Source organism: Lotus japonicus, chromosome 3 (genome assembly GCF_012489685.1).
Source record: "Lotus japonicus ecotype B-129 chromosome 3, LjGifu_v1.2".
NCBI classification, from domain to species: domain Eukaryota; kingdom Viridiplantae; phylum Streptophyta; class Magnoliopsida; order Fabales; family Fabaceae; genus Lotus; species Lotus japonicus.
The window spans coordinates 19,340,007-19,357,226 of record NC_080043.1 but is presented as its reverse complement, the minus strand read 5'-3'; the positions used below and the strand labels follow the sequence as shown (position 1 = coordinate 19,357,226).

Genomic DNA, 17,220 nt, shown 5'->3' with positions numbered 1-17,220 from the left:
TTCTTCACATTCTTCATGTTGATCTTCTGTAAGAGTTTTGTTGCTTTGTCATCAAGCTTTGTCGTTTTGCCATTGTCTTCGTCATTTTGTTCATCACGCTTTGTCATTTTGTCATAGTCTTCATCATGTCATCATTAAAACATTTGTTCCTCTTGAGAGAGAACAAATGTGAACCTTACATTAGCACCTTTAAAATTAATTAAATTCATAATTATAACTAATTAGGAAGATACATAGGGAGAGGGTTAACGAAATAGGATCCCTAGCGCACTTTTAAATTGAATTAACTTTAACCGTGTTATTTGTTTTCTTTTATTTGGTTGCAATTAAGTTCCCTACCAACAACCAATCATATTTTCTTTATTTTTATTTTTACATCCTTTCATCTCAAATTTAGTTAATTTAGAGCACGAAGGTATGCAATCCTTGTGGTTCGAGCTTTATACTGCTTCGGGCAATCTGTACATTTTTAAATTGAATTAACTTTAACCGTGTTATTTGTTTTCTTTTATTTGGTTGCAATTAAGTTCCATACCAACAACCAATCATATATTCTTTATTTTTATTTTTACATCCTTTCATCTCAGATTTAGTTAATTTAGAGCGCAAAGGTATGCAATCCTTGTGGTTCGAGCTTTATACTACTTCGGGCAATTTGTACACTTGTAGATTGACTATTACGAAGTGTTTGGCGGTGATGCATACCAATTGATCCCATGAGAAGATTAGTATTTTCGTAGGCCTAAAACTTTGTTCCTCTTAGTGAACTCATGAACCGAGAGAAGATTTTTATTAGCCGAAGAAACATATAACATGCTAGATAATATAAGAGGATGTGAAAGGTGATCAATATAAGTACTCCCAATATGGTGATTGGCAAACCTGAGGCAAGAAACGTCGAGAGTATTAGTTGGTTCTGACTAAACCAGTGGATATATTCACTTGTTGGGATATCATTGTTGCCTATTGAGGGCAAACAATTGTTCCATTCGAATATTTGAGAAGATCATAACCATTAATGAGAGAAACAAACAAGGTTACGCCATCACAGGTAATTTGTCATCGTGAGGGCTAAGGGTGTAGCTAGACTTTATGGCTATTGTGGCATCCGTCTTGATAGGGGAGGTGGGTGGGAGGGCCATGGGATTGATCAAAGGTCTTCAGGTAGGGAAGCTCTTAATACAACTGTTGGGCGACGAGATGCATAAAACTCTAGAGGAATCTCCACATTTGCCTAAAGAGCAAACCACAAGTGGATTGAACTCCACATCTTAAGACATTGGGTGTATGAGTCAATCTCAATGTGGGATTTACTCCACTTATAGATTTGTCAACGCTGTCCTTTTATTCCAATGTGAGATTTACTCACATTTAATATCTCAATAATTTTCCCCTCAAGTGTGAGTCAATCTCAAGCGGAAGTCTCCAAATATTTGCAACATTGTTGGCGGTGACGGATCTAGAAATTTAATGTTGTGGGGGCAATATATACATGTAAATTCGTAATAAAAAAATTAACATATACTATTAGAACATTTTTTACTAAAAGGGACACAAGTAAGAGCAATTTTACCAAATGGACCATAAAAAAATACATATTTCTACTATCAAGTGAGGACATTTAGTAATGTGCGACACAACTAAGAGCATTTTTTACCAAATTGACCATTTAAAACCACATACTTTTACTACTCAATTTTTTTTCTAATGAGTTTTGTCAAAATTAAGTGAGGGTATTTGCCCCCATAGCTCCTAACATGGATCCGGCATTAACTGTTGGGTTTTCTCTCCCTCAACAAGACACGCCACTTTGTCACCACATTGCCTACATGACTTTCGCCAAAAGGAGTTGTCACCGTTATTAAACCAAACCATCAACTCTAATACCATTATTAAATAAAATATTTGTGTAACTGATACTTTCCAATGGAGTATATATTTATAGTAGATTAGATAATCTTTCCTTAATTAGCTTGCACTGTTTTAGGTTTCTTTTGATAGGCCAATGTTATTTGTTAATTGGTCTAGGTAAGAAATGATAAATCAAATGATAAAATCAGTGACTATTTAATTACAAATTAAATGAGAAGATTAAGAGTGAGATTTAACACATTTCCTTAGGATTTAATATAATTAAATCTCCAATTATTTGACGCAATCACTTATTTTCACCCTCCAAATCTACCGCATTATATTTGCTGGAATCAATTACACACCACAAACATAAGTGTGGAATACAATACACTAGATATAAAATCCGTGCGTTGCACGGGTATTGTTTTTAGAATATTTATCAACATTATATAAAAGTTATGATAGTTTAAATAAAAATAAGAAATAGATATTAAATATTTTTGACTTATAAATTATAAAAAAATAAAATAATTGTGTTAAAACATTTTATAATGAGTATTAGAGTTTTCTGTGTAAATAATTAATACTATTCAAATTTAATAATTAGCATTGAAATGATTTTAACAATTTAGAAATGTATATATTTAATCAAACAATAAATTATGAAGTGAAATAAAAATATTTTTAATTAATTAATAAGTTTTAATATCACCAAATAAATTATAAGAACATTTTCTTATACGTTTTATCAACAATAATTAACTTTAACTTTGATAATTACAATAAATTATAGTTTTAATAGTCGAAAATATTATTTAGTAAAAAAAAATTTATCCGTAATTTTTTTTTCTCCGTTATGCTTCTTTAAATTGATCTTTTTTACTAATATATAGTAGATCAAAAATTATATTTAAAAAAATTTCTTTAAAAAATACACACACGTCATACTTAATAATTTTAATTTAAAAAAATTATAAATTATAGCGGCATTTTTGAGTTTTAAAACTATTTTTCTAAATTTTTCATTAATAAAATTAATTAATTTTAAGTTTAAATAAAGTTTTCCATATAAAAATATTATTTATTAAAATTTTATTCTAAAAATATCATCTTGTGTACACTTTATACACTTTTAATGTATATAAAAGATTATTCTAAATGACTTAAATAATTATACTATATAAATTTTTTATGTCTTCCATTTGTAACCAAAAAAATAATATAAATTTTTTATGTATGTAAAATTATTTTATAAAATAAAACAAAACAACATTATAGTCATTATTAAACAACACATGTAACTATTAAAAAAATTCTAAGTAGATCTTTACGAAAAGAATTTAATCATTTACTAATTATGATATTTCATATATTTACTAATACTTTTACCCGTGCGATGCACATGAGATTTTAATTCTTATTTATTGTACGAAATTTTTAAATTTGTGTTATGTTTATTTAAAAATAATTTATGAATTAAAAAGAAAAAAATAATTTTGGTTATAAAAAAACACGAATTTTTAATTGTTTTCAATGAAGAAATGTGTTTGCTTTTATTTTGTAGATGAACAACTATTTTATTTATTCTTGGCCTTTGTGTTTAATGTTGCACTATCTAATTTAGTTTCTTAGAGGAAAAAATTTCTTTTGTTTCCCTGCGTTGCACGGGGTATTCTTTATGTTTATTGAGTTAAAATTTAATATAGTAATGTTATCTTTATTAGGTTTATAAAAACAAAGTTATGAATTAAAAAATTAAAATTAATTTTAGATGTAAGTTAACTTAAATGTTGTAGTGTTTTTTTGTGTGTCACATGTGTTTGTATTTGTTTTGTAGTAATGTAATAATTATACTAATTTATGTTTTTTGCGTTTATTTTAATGTTGAACTTTTTTTTTGATAGGAAAATGTTAGTTGTTAATTGTTAGTAAATTAGTTCTTTCATCAGGGTTCGCCTCTAGCCCTTCACCCTTCAATACCCTTCATTTTCCTTAGCTCACCAAGTGAGCTACCCATCCCACCCCAATGTTGAACTATTTAATTTGGTCTTTTATATAACAATTTAATTTTTTATTTTAGTGAGATGAAATGTTATATGAGTTTAATGGATGTGCATTTTCAATGTTACCCAATTATTGTATGCCACGTGGGATAAATGATTATATTTTTCATTTATTTTAATTAAATTACAATTATAGTTTCTAATGTGACAGAAAACAATTGAATGTTTGTGTAAAAAAATGTTTACACCAACGGTGTATCTTCCATTTTCTCATATTATATATGAGCTGATAAAAGAAATTGAATAAGTAATGATTATACTAATATTTTTTTCAAATAAAATGATTACAACATTGAGAATGTAACTTGACATTTTGATTGACCCTCTGGCTTTCCCGAAATATAAGAAAAAAATAGAATAAGATAATAATTAGTATAATGGGATAAATATATTTGGATTTGTTTTATATTTATTAATTTAATTTTCTCATTCATTAACTACATGGATTAGGAAGGTTACAACTCTTTTTGTTGTAACAATTTTTTTATAGATTAATAATAATAATATTATTTATTATATTCTATAATCCTAATAAAATTATAATACATATTCTATGGATTTCCGTAACTGATATTAAAACATTTTAATTAGTATGTAAATAATATTAACTAAACACCAATAAAATATCTTATGAAATTCATATCAAATTTAATTTTAAAATTTCAAAATTAATTGCTAAAGAATAATATTAATATTTATTTATGTATTGTATAAATTTGATAATAATTTTCGACGTCTTGTGAAATTCCGTAACCGATATTATAATCCTCAAGAAAGTTTATCATGTCTTTTGGAATTTCTTAACTAATATTTTATTTTTATCTGATGTGTAAATAATATTAACTAAACAGTTACCAAAAAACTAAGTGGAAGCGCAAGGGTTAGTAAATTTTTTATTGTTGCATGTGCATTGATTTATTAAATTCCCATCTTACCCTCAAAGTTGCAAAAACTTCACTTTTATATAGTTTATTGATAGATAGATGTTACAATAGAAAAATACTAAATTTTTATTAGGGTACGATGTACTATTCTTGTTTTCCGATGAAGCAAAAAGAGTATCTTTTATCTTCAAACATCAAATTAATTTAACCACTCTATCCTTATAATTAACCATAAACTAATACCATTTAACCAACTAATTAATCACTTATAAAAAATGATATAATTTACCGTTACCCTCTTAGAGTATGATAAAATCTGTCTTTCAATTTATAAAAAAACAAATCTCTCTTCAATAATAAAGTTGTATCTTTGTCTATTCACCATGAATAACGCAATTAATATTGAATATAATTGATACATTGTAATGTTGGTTAGACAAAAATTGAGAAAGCTTAAACTTTCTGATGCAATAACATGATGTTCATAGCATACCCTTAAATTAAGTATAGCAAACAACACTTGAAAACAACATATCAAGAAAGTTGAGGAAAAAGAAAAGTCATTTACGAAACTATTGTTGTCCTACTGCTCAGAATCATCATTTTCTTCTTCTTCCTCTTCAAACTCTTCCCCCATCTTCGTCCTCTTCAATAGGCGTTGTACCACCTGACTTAGGTCTTTCCCTTTCTCACTCTTGTCAATATATGCATTCAACAATAAAATCAACTTGTGTATTGAATGACCACAAATAGAGAAGAAAAATAGTTAGACTTATAAGAGAGTTAGTGGAAAGTTAGTACTTGTAATTGTTGTAGTGGAAAGGGTTAGTGGAAAGTTTTTATTGGCATCGATGTCAAATTTAATGTTTAAACTGTCAACTTATTTAGGATTAATGTCTTGTATATATCCTAACTAACTAATCATGCCCTCTGGAATTCCCTAACTGACATTAATTACTAATATGTAACCACTAAATTCCTCAATAACCACATATAAATGAAAAAGATGTCACATTTGACCTTATTAGAGAGCTCTTCCAAAATGAGGGCATTGAAACTTGTAAATGTATGAGTGGCAATTCTTGGCCATAAAAAATTAAAATGAATATATTTTTAATAGAAAGTAGAAGAGATGTTTAGTAAATAATTAGGAGAGAATCAATTGAGATAAAAGTATGAGGAGAGAATAAAATGAATTATAATATTGAGGAACTTCTTGAGCCCGGGGATACTTCATTTTTGAAATCCACTGCACCCATATGAGGAATAAAATAAATAAGATAGCAACCTAATGTGAAAAAAATTTAATTGAGGAATAAAGACTGTATCTTACTGGAGTGGAAGAGGAGAAATGAGAATAAAGAAGACAACAACCTAATGTGAAAAATAAATTGTAGAAAAATAAGTCTGATCTCTGAAGTCAAAATGCAGAAAGAAGGGAAAAAAAAAAGAAAAAGGTTCTTACCACAGTTGGAGAGAACGATCTTGCTCTTTGTGGATTTCTTCCCTCTCGCTTCGTTTTCCACAAAACAAATGGTAGAAAAATTAGAAGAATGGTTCTTACCACAGTTGGAGAGAGCGAGCTTGCCCTTCACCGTTTTGTTCCTTTTCGCTTCGTTTTCTCGAGACGGATATGTTGGGAGACAAAACCTCTGCTTCCTCCCCGCAATCAACAGCAGAAAGTAAAATAAAATTGTGCTTACCTAAAGAGTCATTTTTAGGAGACAATGAAACAATAAAAAAGTACATAAAATGCAAGAAACTTACATATATTCAAGATAGTACATTGGAAGAATGGAAACAATAGAGGCAAAATCTGAAAGAAGAACAAATTGAAACGAAATCAGTTACATGTAAAAGGAGAACAAAGGCTACAATGTATTAGATTAGATGAAAAGACAATCATTTGGTTGATTTAGTTGATAGTAAAACAATGAAAATTAAAAAGCACGAAACTTACATTAACTGAAGTAAATTAAAATGAGACGAATTTAACAGTTTATTGTTACCAATGGAAGTAAAGGAAGTTTACTTTAAAAATGGAATAGAAGATAAGAAAAGATCATAATAATGTTAATAATTCATAGAATAAGAACAAAACATGCATCAATGACAAAAGTACAGTAAAATGGGTAATTTCTACCGATTGAATTAGTGATAACAGTATGCATATTATGAATAAACACTGAATCTTATCGCAGTGGAAGATGAGGAAGGAGAAGAATAAATGGAAAAATGAAGATCAGTTGAGAAGAATGTAGCTTGAGAACGAAATGTGAAGAAGAAATGATTATGAAATCAGAATAAATAAATGAAAAGGGAGATAAAAGGAGAAAAGTGGGCTCTTACCGGATGGACGATGATGATGGAGAAAAACATTAACGCCTAAGAATTAAAAATGATGAAGAAGAAGTGGTTGATGAAGAAGAATTTTTTCTAACCTGATGGAAGATCTTCTTGCGCAGAAATGGTGCTGTTGGAGAATCCAGAGGGAGAGATTTCTTGCATATAAATAGAGGTTAGGGAGATCAAGATGGGAAAGATGAAAAGATTTTGAAAGGAAATGGAAAGACTCAAAACTTAATAAAATTTATGGGAGAAAAATGAAGAGATTCTTGCTGATATTTGTAACCACAATCAAGAGTTACAAAAGTAACAAAAAAAAACCAAGAATATGAAAAGGTTACTCAAAGTGTTTCATAAGAAAATGATGCAAGGCTAGGATTAGAAGCAATCAACGGTCAAGATTGATTTCATAATTAATTACTCACAAATTTACATATATGCCCATGGAAAAATATTCACTCATGTGCATTGATTTATTGAATTCTCATCTTACCCTCAAAGTTGCAAAAACTTCACTTTTATATAGTTTATAGATAGATAGATAGATAGATAGATAGATAGATAGATAGATAGATAGAAAGATAGATAGATAGATTTTATATAAAATATATTACTCTATATAAATTTAATTATTTTCTCAACTTGAGGTCAATAATTAATATTTTAACTACATATAGAAATTTATTTTAGCTTTTAATTAAATGTATAGGAAATGAAGATAAATAAGTTTATAAATATATTATTTAATGTTGGTAGGTCAATAGTTTTTGACATTACAATTTATTCAATTTTAATTTTATTATTTAATATATTTATTGCAAATGAAATTCTTTATTTTTAATTTATTTTAATATAGAGGTAGGAATTACTTGATGTATTTAATGCAAAAAAACTCAAGTCTCCTTTATATTTATATATATATATATATATATATATATATATAAATAGATAAGAATGTAAAGAAACTAGTGCGATAACCCGTGCGCTGCACGGAATTTTATGTTGAGTTTTTATTAATAAATAAATTAGTTTTCATATATATATGAAATTTTTAAATTATGAATAAGTCAATTGCATATAAGTCAACCGTGTAATAATATGTGAAGAGAAAAATTGAATAAATAAATGAAATTGTCTTGTATACATCAAACATTTCCAAAAACTTCCTTAAACACTACATTTACAGTACTCTATAGAGAGCTACATATAACTGATCATGAGTGAAGACAGACCTCAAAAGGAAGAGCTCAACCTGAGATAGTGTTTGTCCTTGGCTTTTGTTTATGGTCATCGCAAAGCCTACTGCAATTGGAAATTGTTTTCTTCTGAATTTAATTGGAAATTTGGAATCAAAAGGAACCGAGTTCATTCTTGAAATGTGCACTTTGTCATTAGCATTTGTTCCCGTGATAACAATTGCACCAATAACACGTTCACCAAATTCATCCACAGTTAACTTGGTTTCCATTGCATAAACTTGTTGCTTGGTCTATATTTCTCAAAAACATGATTGAAGTAAAACTTTCAATAATAGTCTGTGGTTTGACATTCCTGAACTTTTAGCGTCGTTCAAAAATTCTGTGTTAAACCACTCACCTTGGATTTCAGAATCATCATCAGATCGCAAGCAGAGTCGGAGCTCAAATATTCATGTTCTGGTGCAGCTATCATGCAAAGCATGTAAGTGTTTATCATTTTAACAACCTCTAGTGTAGGGGCTAATATTGCTTTATCTTGAAAAAGTTGCGGGTTTTTCATTTTGTGCGGAAAGTTAGGTTATGTATATTTAATCAATTTCATTAATGGTTCAATCATTTTGCCAACACATTGATCTTTTCGGACTACACTGGCTTTTAGTAATCAACAGGAGAACAATTGGTTGTTTTTCTTATATTAGCACTATTCAAGAAAAACGCCCAACCAGAGCACTCCACCACACAGTCTATGAAGGAGACTAAAGGATCATATCAGGATAGAACAGATGTGAGGCAAACCATAGATATATATAGATATATTTGAAAAAATACATATATGAAAAAATAATGAAATTATATTTAAGTTTTAACATGATTCATGTAAAATATTCCTCCAAGAAGAGATTTTTTGAATGTAATTTTTTTAAACAAATTTTGTTGTGTTATTTTAATGTATATAATTGTATTTATATATATATATATATATATTTAATATATATAATTGTAAATATATATATATATATTAACATTTTGTATTTCTGTATGTGATAATTTTACCGTCACATTTTGTACTCATGTGGCTGTTGTTTACATAAAGTTCTTATCAATAAAGTATTCTCTTTTGTTGTAAAAAAATGCAGTTCTAAAATTATTATACTTTGTAAAATTTGTACATAAATTTAATGAAATTATATTTTTAAATTAGTTTAAACATAAGAATACACAATCACTTAACCATCCCTGAAAGATGGTTAAAGACTTTTGCTTTTGTAGATTCCTCTTTGTCCTATTCTCGAGCTTAGCCGCCCTCTTCTCTATTTTTATTAATATATTAATATATTTGAATTTCCAAAAAAAAATTAGTTTAAACATAAAATTATCTTCATGTAAAAGATTCTTCCCCATGAGAATATTTTACCATATAATTTTAATAAAAATAAGAGTAATCTATTTATTAATAATTTATAATCCTCAAATAAAAAAAATACTTTATGAACCCCGTGTGACATGCTCAAATTGGCTTCTACTCTTATCCCAACAACCATGATATGGATTGCAAAACTGCTTTCAACTTAATCAATGCCAAGTGCCCCATTGCTCATCCTATTCCGGATTTGATTAAGAAAATATCCAATCCTTTGCCACCCAAAATTGGGAGGTAAAGTTCCAGTTGATGGTCGTAAGACAAACTGTAGCGCATACCATCTTGCTAGGCTTGGCCACAATTATTCTGGTGTAAGCTTTGATAGGAACCATATCCCCAATTCTCTCATTTCACTGTTACGTGATGATGTTGTAGGGGTTTATATCCCAGATTGGTCCCTTGACCTGTTTTGTTTCTTCTCGGGCGTTTTGCCCCTTCAATTATGAAAAAAAGTGTTTCAACTCCAAATAAAATTATGCTTTCAATTTTGTCCATAGAAAAGTGTTCCTCTAGATGCACGACTTCCGTAAAGTGATTCACCTTCACATTGTATTCCATTAAGAAGCTAAGAAAATTCCATAAAATTGTTCTTTTCAACTTTTTCCTTAATTTGAAAAATACTCATTGTTCCTCTTTTTGAGTCATTCCTTTTACCACAAAACTACTAAAATCATTCATATACTTGTTGCAAATGAGTTAACAAAATTCCACTTAGATCCCTCAACAGTGAGTGCATGGTCCTTGCTTTTCCAAAAAATCGTGCTTCAACCATCACTTCATATACTTTCCTTTTCTTTTGGCATTTGCAAGCATCCAAGTTCAATAAACATTGCTAGGGATAGTAAGAAAAGAACTTTAAAATCTGCACTATCCTTAATAATAGAAAATCAGCCTGAAGTTGTCTAAAGAAATTATAAACACAGCTATAAATCTGGCTTGATGAGTTTAATTGTTCACTTTACTGATTCTCCTTGCTGCACATGCTGTTTTTGAGCCATTTATCCAAAGGATTGCATAAAGGGTCATTACTTCTATACTCACTCAATAAACCGTAAACTTGGATTGGTTTAACATGAAAGACCCTTGCCACAAATGATTGTGCACTGAATGTTCTACTTCAACTAAATTAAGCCATCAGAAACACAATAAAGTTCTACATAAGTGAATAAAATTTCCAATAACCATCTCATAATCATAAAAAAGATAAGCAAAGTTTGATAGAGAACAATAAAGTAAGTAATTTCCCCATGAAGAGAACGATGAGCTTGATTTTTCAGTTGAAAGCCTTTGTTTTTCATTTACACTAGGGATGGCAATGGGTCGGGTAGGGTGCGGGTTTTGCCAAACCCAAACCCAAACCCGAAATCAAAAACCCACACCCGCACCCGCACCCGAACCCGAAATGGGTGGTGAACTTAAACCCACACCCGAACCCATTGGGTTTCGGGTTCACCCGACCCGTACCCACACCCGCACACAACCTCAAACAAACAGTTGAACTCGGAAACCCGACCTGAAAAAGACTGTGAAGAGAGCTATATTATGTAATGTAACATTGTAATTGCCATGTTACTGTTAAATTAATATGCAAGATGCTGCATATATTGTACTGCATAAGCAGAATACTTAGGTTTCACTTATACAGATCCGGGTTCGGGTAGGGTTCGGGTGCGGGTTTGGCCAAACCCAAACCCGAACCCGAAAGTGATCGGGTAAAACCCGAACCCGAACCCGAACCCATTTAACTCGGGTTTTCACCCAAGAAATCGGGTCGGGTCGGGTGCCCATGGGTTCGGGCTTCTCTGCCATCCCTAATTTACACAGTTGTTTAAGTTTGTATCCTGCAATGAATGCATGAAAGTCTATCAATACCTCCAATCTCTTGATCGTTTTCACTTTCAATTAGCTTTACTTGCGTGCCATGTTTCAATTTGAGGGTTTCATTTCCCCAATCAGAAAAAAGAGAGAAACGGGTGGTCGTGATGAGCATGGAAGCATGTGTCGGAGTCATGGGAACCAAGTTGGGAATGATGAGCTATTTCGAAGAAAACAGAGTCGTTGTTCCGGTCACTGTGGTTGGTTTCAAAGAAGGTAACATCGTCATGCAAATCAAAACCGAGGCCAATGATGGCTACGACGCCGTTCAATTTGGTTACCAGAGAATCAGGGAATGCAAGCTCAACAAACCCGAGATTGGTCATCTTAAGAAGGTTAGTGCCATCCCCCATGCGCCATCTTCAGGAGTTTCACCTTCAATCACTTGATGGCTTTGACCTCAACCAACGCCTTCTTTTTGATGAACTTTTCAAGGAGGATGATCTTGTTGATGTCTCTGGAACAACCATTGGGAAGGGTTTCCAAGGTATATCTTTTCTTAGTCTCTGCTTCAAAATTCAAATTCAAATTCTAACTACTATGTTTTGATTTTTAGAAATTCAAAAGGGAATTACATGTAATGTTATTATTTGGAGTCTTATTATTAAAATATGGTGAAATACTCATAGTACAGGATGATGGAATCATTTGCTTTTGGTCATTGTTGAAATATCTTATGTCTTTTAGTTCATTGAAATATGTTTATTATTAAGATGCTGATACCGGCTGTGAATTAAATTAGAAATTAACTTTAACTCTCTAGTTGTTTGATATCTTAACCTTTTTTCTCATGGTATTGCTTATTTGTTCTGCGAGACAAATAATTTGTCAGACAGTGTTCAAAAGAAAATTCAAATCACTCAGCAATTTATTCATTTAACCATTCTTACCATCAATGAGTCATTTAATGGTAGAGAAAGTTTCTGTATTACAACCTTGTTGCTGAATGTCAGATAACAGAAGATTTTATCCTTGATAATTCATGAAGAGAGAAGTATTCATATCTCTTTTCTTTCAACAATCTACAAAAATGGATTGGTTTAACCATAGCAAAAAAAAATAACCCTCTTTCAACAATCGACAACAATCAGGCCATGTTTTGAAGCATTGTATCTGTCCATGTGCTTTTTATTTGGCAGAAGAAAGGTTTTGGTTCTAGTGCAGTTAGGATGCACTTATTCTATTCTATGAGCTTTTCTAATTCTTCTCTTCTCACAGCTTATTATTATTTACTCCTTCTGCATCATTGGAGACCACGATATTGGCTCTCTACAATGCAACGTGTAGATTTAATAGGTTGGTATGGATCTCCATTAGAAAAAAACAAAAAAAAATTGAATCAAAAATCTTTTCTGGAGATATCCATTTTCCGGAAGAGATAGATAAGATATCTCAACACAGTGCCATCTTGATACCACCCTCTTTGTTTGTTCTTCATATTCCTATATCCTATAAATTAACTCATAACTTGTCATCAAGATATAAATGTTAATGTGTCTGGGTCAAACTGTATTGCAAGAACCACCATAGCCAAATTTAAAAATTGAGAACGCAATTTAAGTCACTTTGAAGGTAACAATGAGAACCGAGAAGAGTGATTAAATCAATAGAAATTAGATAATAAGTATTTGTACCTATCAAAGATGTTTGATCATCAGACTTTTCTATCAGTTCAGGAGACAGCACAAACTTGAAAAAGTGTTTAGGAATCCCCTTGAATTCTGATCGTGACAGCCTTGTATTTTTTATGAAATTAAGTTTGTACTTATTCATGGAGTTCTTGAAGCGACCATCAGAATTAGCCACCAAGATGTTCTCTACGATGTAGACATCATCTTCTGCTATACGCGCTTCAAACTTGGGCATGAGATCACTTCTAATCGTGGCATGCATTGTCCCGCATTACGTATAAGATAATAAGTTGATTAGTGTTAAACAATTTAGACATATAATTTATATAAAAGGTATAAACTAAACGGAAGATACCTTCTCATCAAGTAGTATCATCTCCGTGCATGTAACTTTGCTACGGTCTTTGAAATCTACACCATTCCACTTCCTGATCACACAGGCTCTGACTTTCCAATCAAGCTTGCCAGGCTTTATTCCTGATAGAAGTGTAAATTGGTTAGACATTACAACAAAAGGGGGTAGGGTTTAGAGTAGAATATGATTCAGAGTTTGATATAGATGGGAGAAGAAACATGACTAAAGCAACTTTTTATATAGAACCTAATATGTATGACTTAAGTAAGAAATTAGGAATTTAATTATTAGCTTCAATCAAGCAAATTTTGTTTACCAAATTTTTATAGGTTTTCTAAAAGCTACTCGTAGTAGTCGACCATATTTTTTAAAATAATTTATATTGTTATTCATAAAAGATATGGAATTTTTTTACCTTAAAATTAGCCCATGTTAAAAAATAGCTAAATAAGGTAATTATAGATGTAGTCATACGAAGCTTTAAACGGTTTTGATTGGATTCCATTCCTTTTTTATAAAGAATCAAACTTCTTCAAATTGTTATACACCGAAGCAAAAAGATGCCATTCTGGTTCACTTCTTTAACGTTTAATTGAATTAAAAACTAGCGGAGTTACCCGTGCAATGCACGGGTTACTTTACTATATAGTACTCCCTCCGGTCCTTTTTATAAGAAACACTTTGGGGGCGTTTGTTAAAGGTTTTAGAAAATGATACCCAGGAATCTTAATCCTAGGAATATTTTGATGGGAATGTTATTCCCAGACATCTTCTTAAAAAAGTGTTTGGTTAATAAATTTCATTCCCGGGTATGTTCTTAATAATTTCTTAATTAAAATATTTAAAAATATAAAATTTGAAGTAAAAAGAAAAGTTAGTGGGAAATAACTTCCATTCCCATGGGAATGTAAGATACCCATCCTTGAACTTGGGAATGAAGTTTGGAGAAAAACAATGTAAATGGCATGCCTGAGAATCTTTAATACCCGGGAATAATTTTTCTGAAACTTGTACCAAACATGGGAATGTAACATGGGAATGTTACATTCCCAACCTTACTTACCCGGGAATGTTTAAAGTTCCCTTCTACCAAACGCCCGAGATTTTTCTTGGTCCTTTTTATAAGAAACACTCTTATAAAATTAAGTCAAATAATCAATACCAATGCAAAGGGACTTATTCCCAATACAAAAATATGGAGGGAAATTGCAAGCACCCTATAGGTATGATCAACATTTATGGTAATTAGCATGATTGTTCTTGTAAAAATGAAAAAACATCATTGGTTAAGCATAGTAGTTAATTTTATAAAAAATATTAGTTTCCTTAGTTTGTGTGATTTTGTCCAAGTTTTTCTTATAAAAAGGACTGGAGGGAGTAATATCTAAAATTTGTATAATATTATAATTATGCAATTTTGTATAATTTTTCATTACATAAATATATAAATGTTTGTTAGAATATATATATATAGTTGATTATTGAAAAAATTTATATATTAAAGTTTTCTAAACAATTAAGAGATGTTAATGTCAATTGAGAAAAATCTTTTGAATGATAATTTTACATAATATCTTTTGGATGATAATTTTACATAAGATTTTTCAATTTAAAATCGTAATAAAAAAAATGTGTCATCAATGGTTTTGAATGATAAATTTACTTTAGTAATTTTTTTCATAATTATTAATTTATAAAAATATATAATATTATTTTAAAGAAGTACTCTTATAATATATAATGAGGCAACCAAATTATAAAATTTATTTAATATTTATATTAAGATCATTTAAGTAGATGACTGTATCACATTAAAAATTTTAAATATATTTAACCAGTAAAATTATTGAAATAATTATATAAAAATTATGTAAAAATAATCTAAAATAATTTTTCTTCTAAATGCAACGCCCGTTACATATTTTACTTTTATTAAGTTATTATCTCACGCGGGATGTATCATATGAGAAAGTTTCTCTTATGTGAGAAAAATAAGAATGATTTTTGACCATTGGATCAAAATGAACGATTGAGATCAAAACAACTAATTAAATCAGTCACGTGTCTTCTCTTCATCCTTTGAGAACTATTCCCTAATTCGATGTTGCTGAACCATCATCAAACCGCCACTTTCTCTGTTGCGTTCTTCACTTGTTCATCTGAGAAATTGCCACTGCGAGTTGTTGTCTCCTCCTCATCGCCCCTGCAATCGTCCAGACAATTCTATAACAAATTCAATTGCTACGCATACCCTCGTCATGCTTCTATTTTTATAAATTTCTCCAATTGACTTGCAAATCAATTGAATCAACTATTCTGGGCATAATAAATCGATCTAAAAAGGAGAATAGGAAAAAGATTGAAGATTGGGGAAAGGAAGTCAGAGATTAGCAAATTAGGAATATAGGCACCGTTCAGAGTTCAAAGCACGAGGATTAGGGAAAGGAAGTAAAAGAGAACACGTGATTTACTTAAGTTGATCTTTTATTCTCAATCGCTTATATTAATCTAAAGGCTGCAAATCATTCTTATCTTTCTCATATAAGAGAGACTTTCTCATATGATACATCCCCTATCTCACGCATTCTGCATACAAAAGAGAAGAATCAAATTGTGCATTAAAGCAGATTTCGTGAAAAAGAGTAAACAACATAAATAAAACGTAGAAAACATTTGTCACGTTAGGGGGTTTGCTGCTGTTTTTAGAGATTTTTGTTGTAGTTGCTGGTTTTTGTCAGTTTTATGTTGACAGTGTTGGTTACAATATCATTGTTGAGAGGGGTTGTTTCTCAACTTTATATATATGGGGAATGCTAACTTACTCCTACTTGATTTTCTGAAAGAGTAAGTTAGCACCCAACACCTTTTTAGTATGACAAAAAACCCAACACTCTCTTATTAAAGTTAACTTTAATTGAAGGTTACTTATTTTTTTGGTACATCGGAAAGATAAATTGCACCCACCAGGAATCGATCTCTGGATCTCTCCTACCCAACTCATATGTCCCCCAGCTCCTACCACTTGAGCTATCCTACGGGAACATTGAAAGGTACTTATGTATTTTGTTTCCAATTTTTAATGTAAAAAATTATTTTTTCTCATCATTACATTTCCAACGTATTTATGGTTAAGATTAAATGCTAATTAATGATCATGTAACTTTTTAAAAAAGTCATGTGACTTTATGTTTTAATCTTGACCATTGATCTTAGATCAAACAGTCACGATTTAATGTGTTCATCTCTCACAATAAACATTGTTGTCACTTGATACGCCTCATATATATATATATATATATATATATATATATATATATATATATATATATCAAAAAAAACTCTAGGTTAATCCTTTGAGCAAACAAAGAAGATGATCGTCTGCATTACTTCATCTTCTTTCTCGTAAAAAGAAAATGATTAAAGTTTTTGAAGGATTTTCAAGCGTGTAAAATTATGGTTTGAAACAAAACCTTTATGTGAAAAATAAAAAAATCAAAATTTATTTTAACTCACAAATTTTGTTCATGTTTCATATTCATTTTGCATGTGTCTTTCTATTCTAGAACTCTCAAGCATATTTTTCCTTCATATGT

General features: G+C 30.2%; 2 protein-coding genes and 1 pseudogene across 3 annotated transcripts in view; 2 read left to right on the top strand and 1 right to left on the bottom strand.

Annotated features, from left to right (window-relative positions):
- The window catches only part of LOC130743260 (disease resistance protein RUN1-like), a 32,329-nt gene extending 23,502 nt beyond the window's left edge, over positions 1–8,827 (top strand). The window contains exon 7 of one of the 2 annotated variants that reach the window (XR_009021404.1): positions 8,756–8,827. The gene's annotated coding sequence lies outside the window, so the exon portion shown is untranslated. Of the gene's footprint in view, positions 1–587; positions 1,058–8,755 lie in introns of those variants that run through there. The other variant, XR_009021405.1, reaches the window with a different exon arrangement.
- Positions 8,328–8,905, bottom strand: LOC130743728 (uncharacterized). Its single transcript, XM_057595956.1, has 2 exons — positions 8,744–8,905; positions 8,328–8,636 (listed from the first exon to the last, which is right to left on the bottom strand). Exons 1-2 carry the CDS (start codon positions 8,903–8,905, stop codon positions 8,328–8,330), a joined length of 471 nt encoding a protein of 156 aa, XP_057451939.1.
- An 805-nt stretch (positions 8,906–9,710) lies between these two features.
- LOC130743261 (50S ribosomal protein L3-1, chloroplastic-like) lies at positions 9,711–12,361 on the top strand (annotated as a pseudogene).
- The last annotated feature ends 4,859 nt before the right edge of the window (positions 12,362–17,220 follow it).

Coding starts and splice junctions, on each gene's coding strand:
- LOC130743728 (XM_057595956.1), bottom strand. CDS start 8,905: ATGAAAAACCCGCAACTTTTTCAAGATAAAGCAATATTAGCCCCTACA. Junction 8,637..8,743: donor TGATGATTCTGAAATCCAAG/GTGAGTGGTTTA, acceptor TGAGAAATATAG/ACCAAGCAACAAGTTTATGC.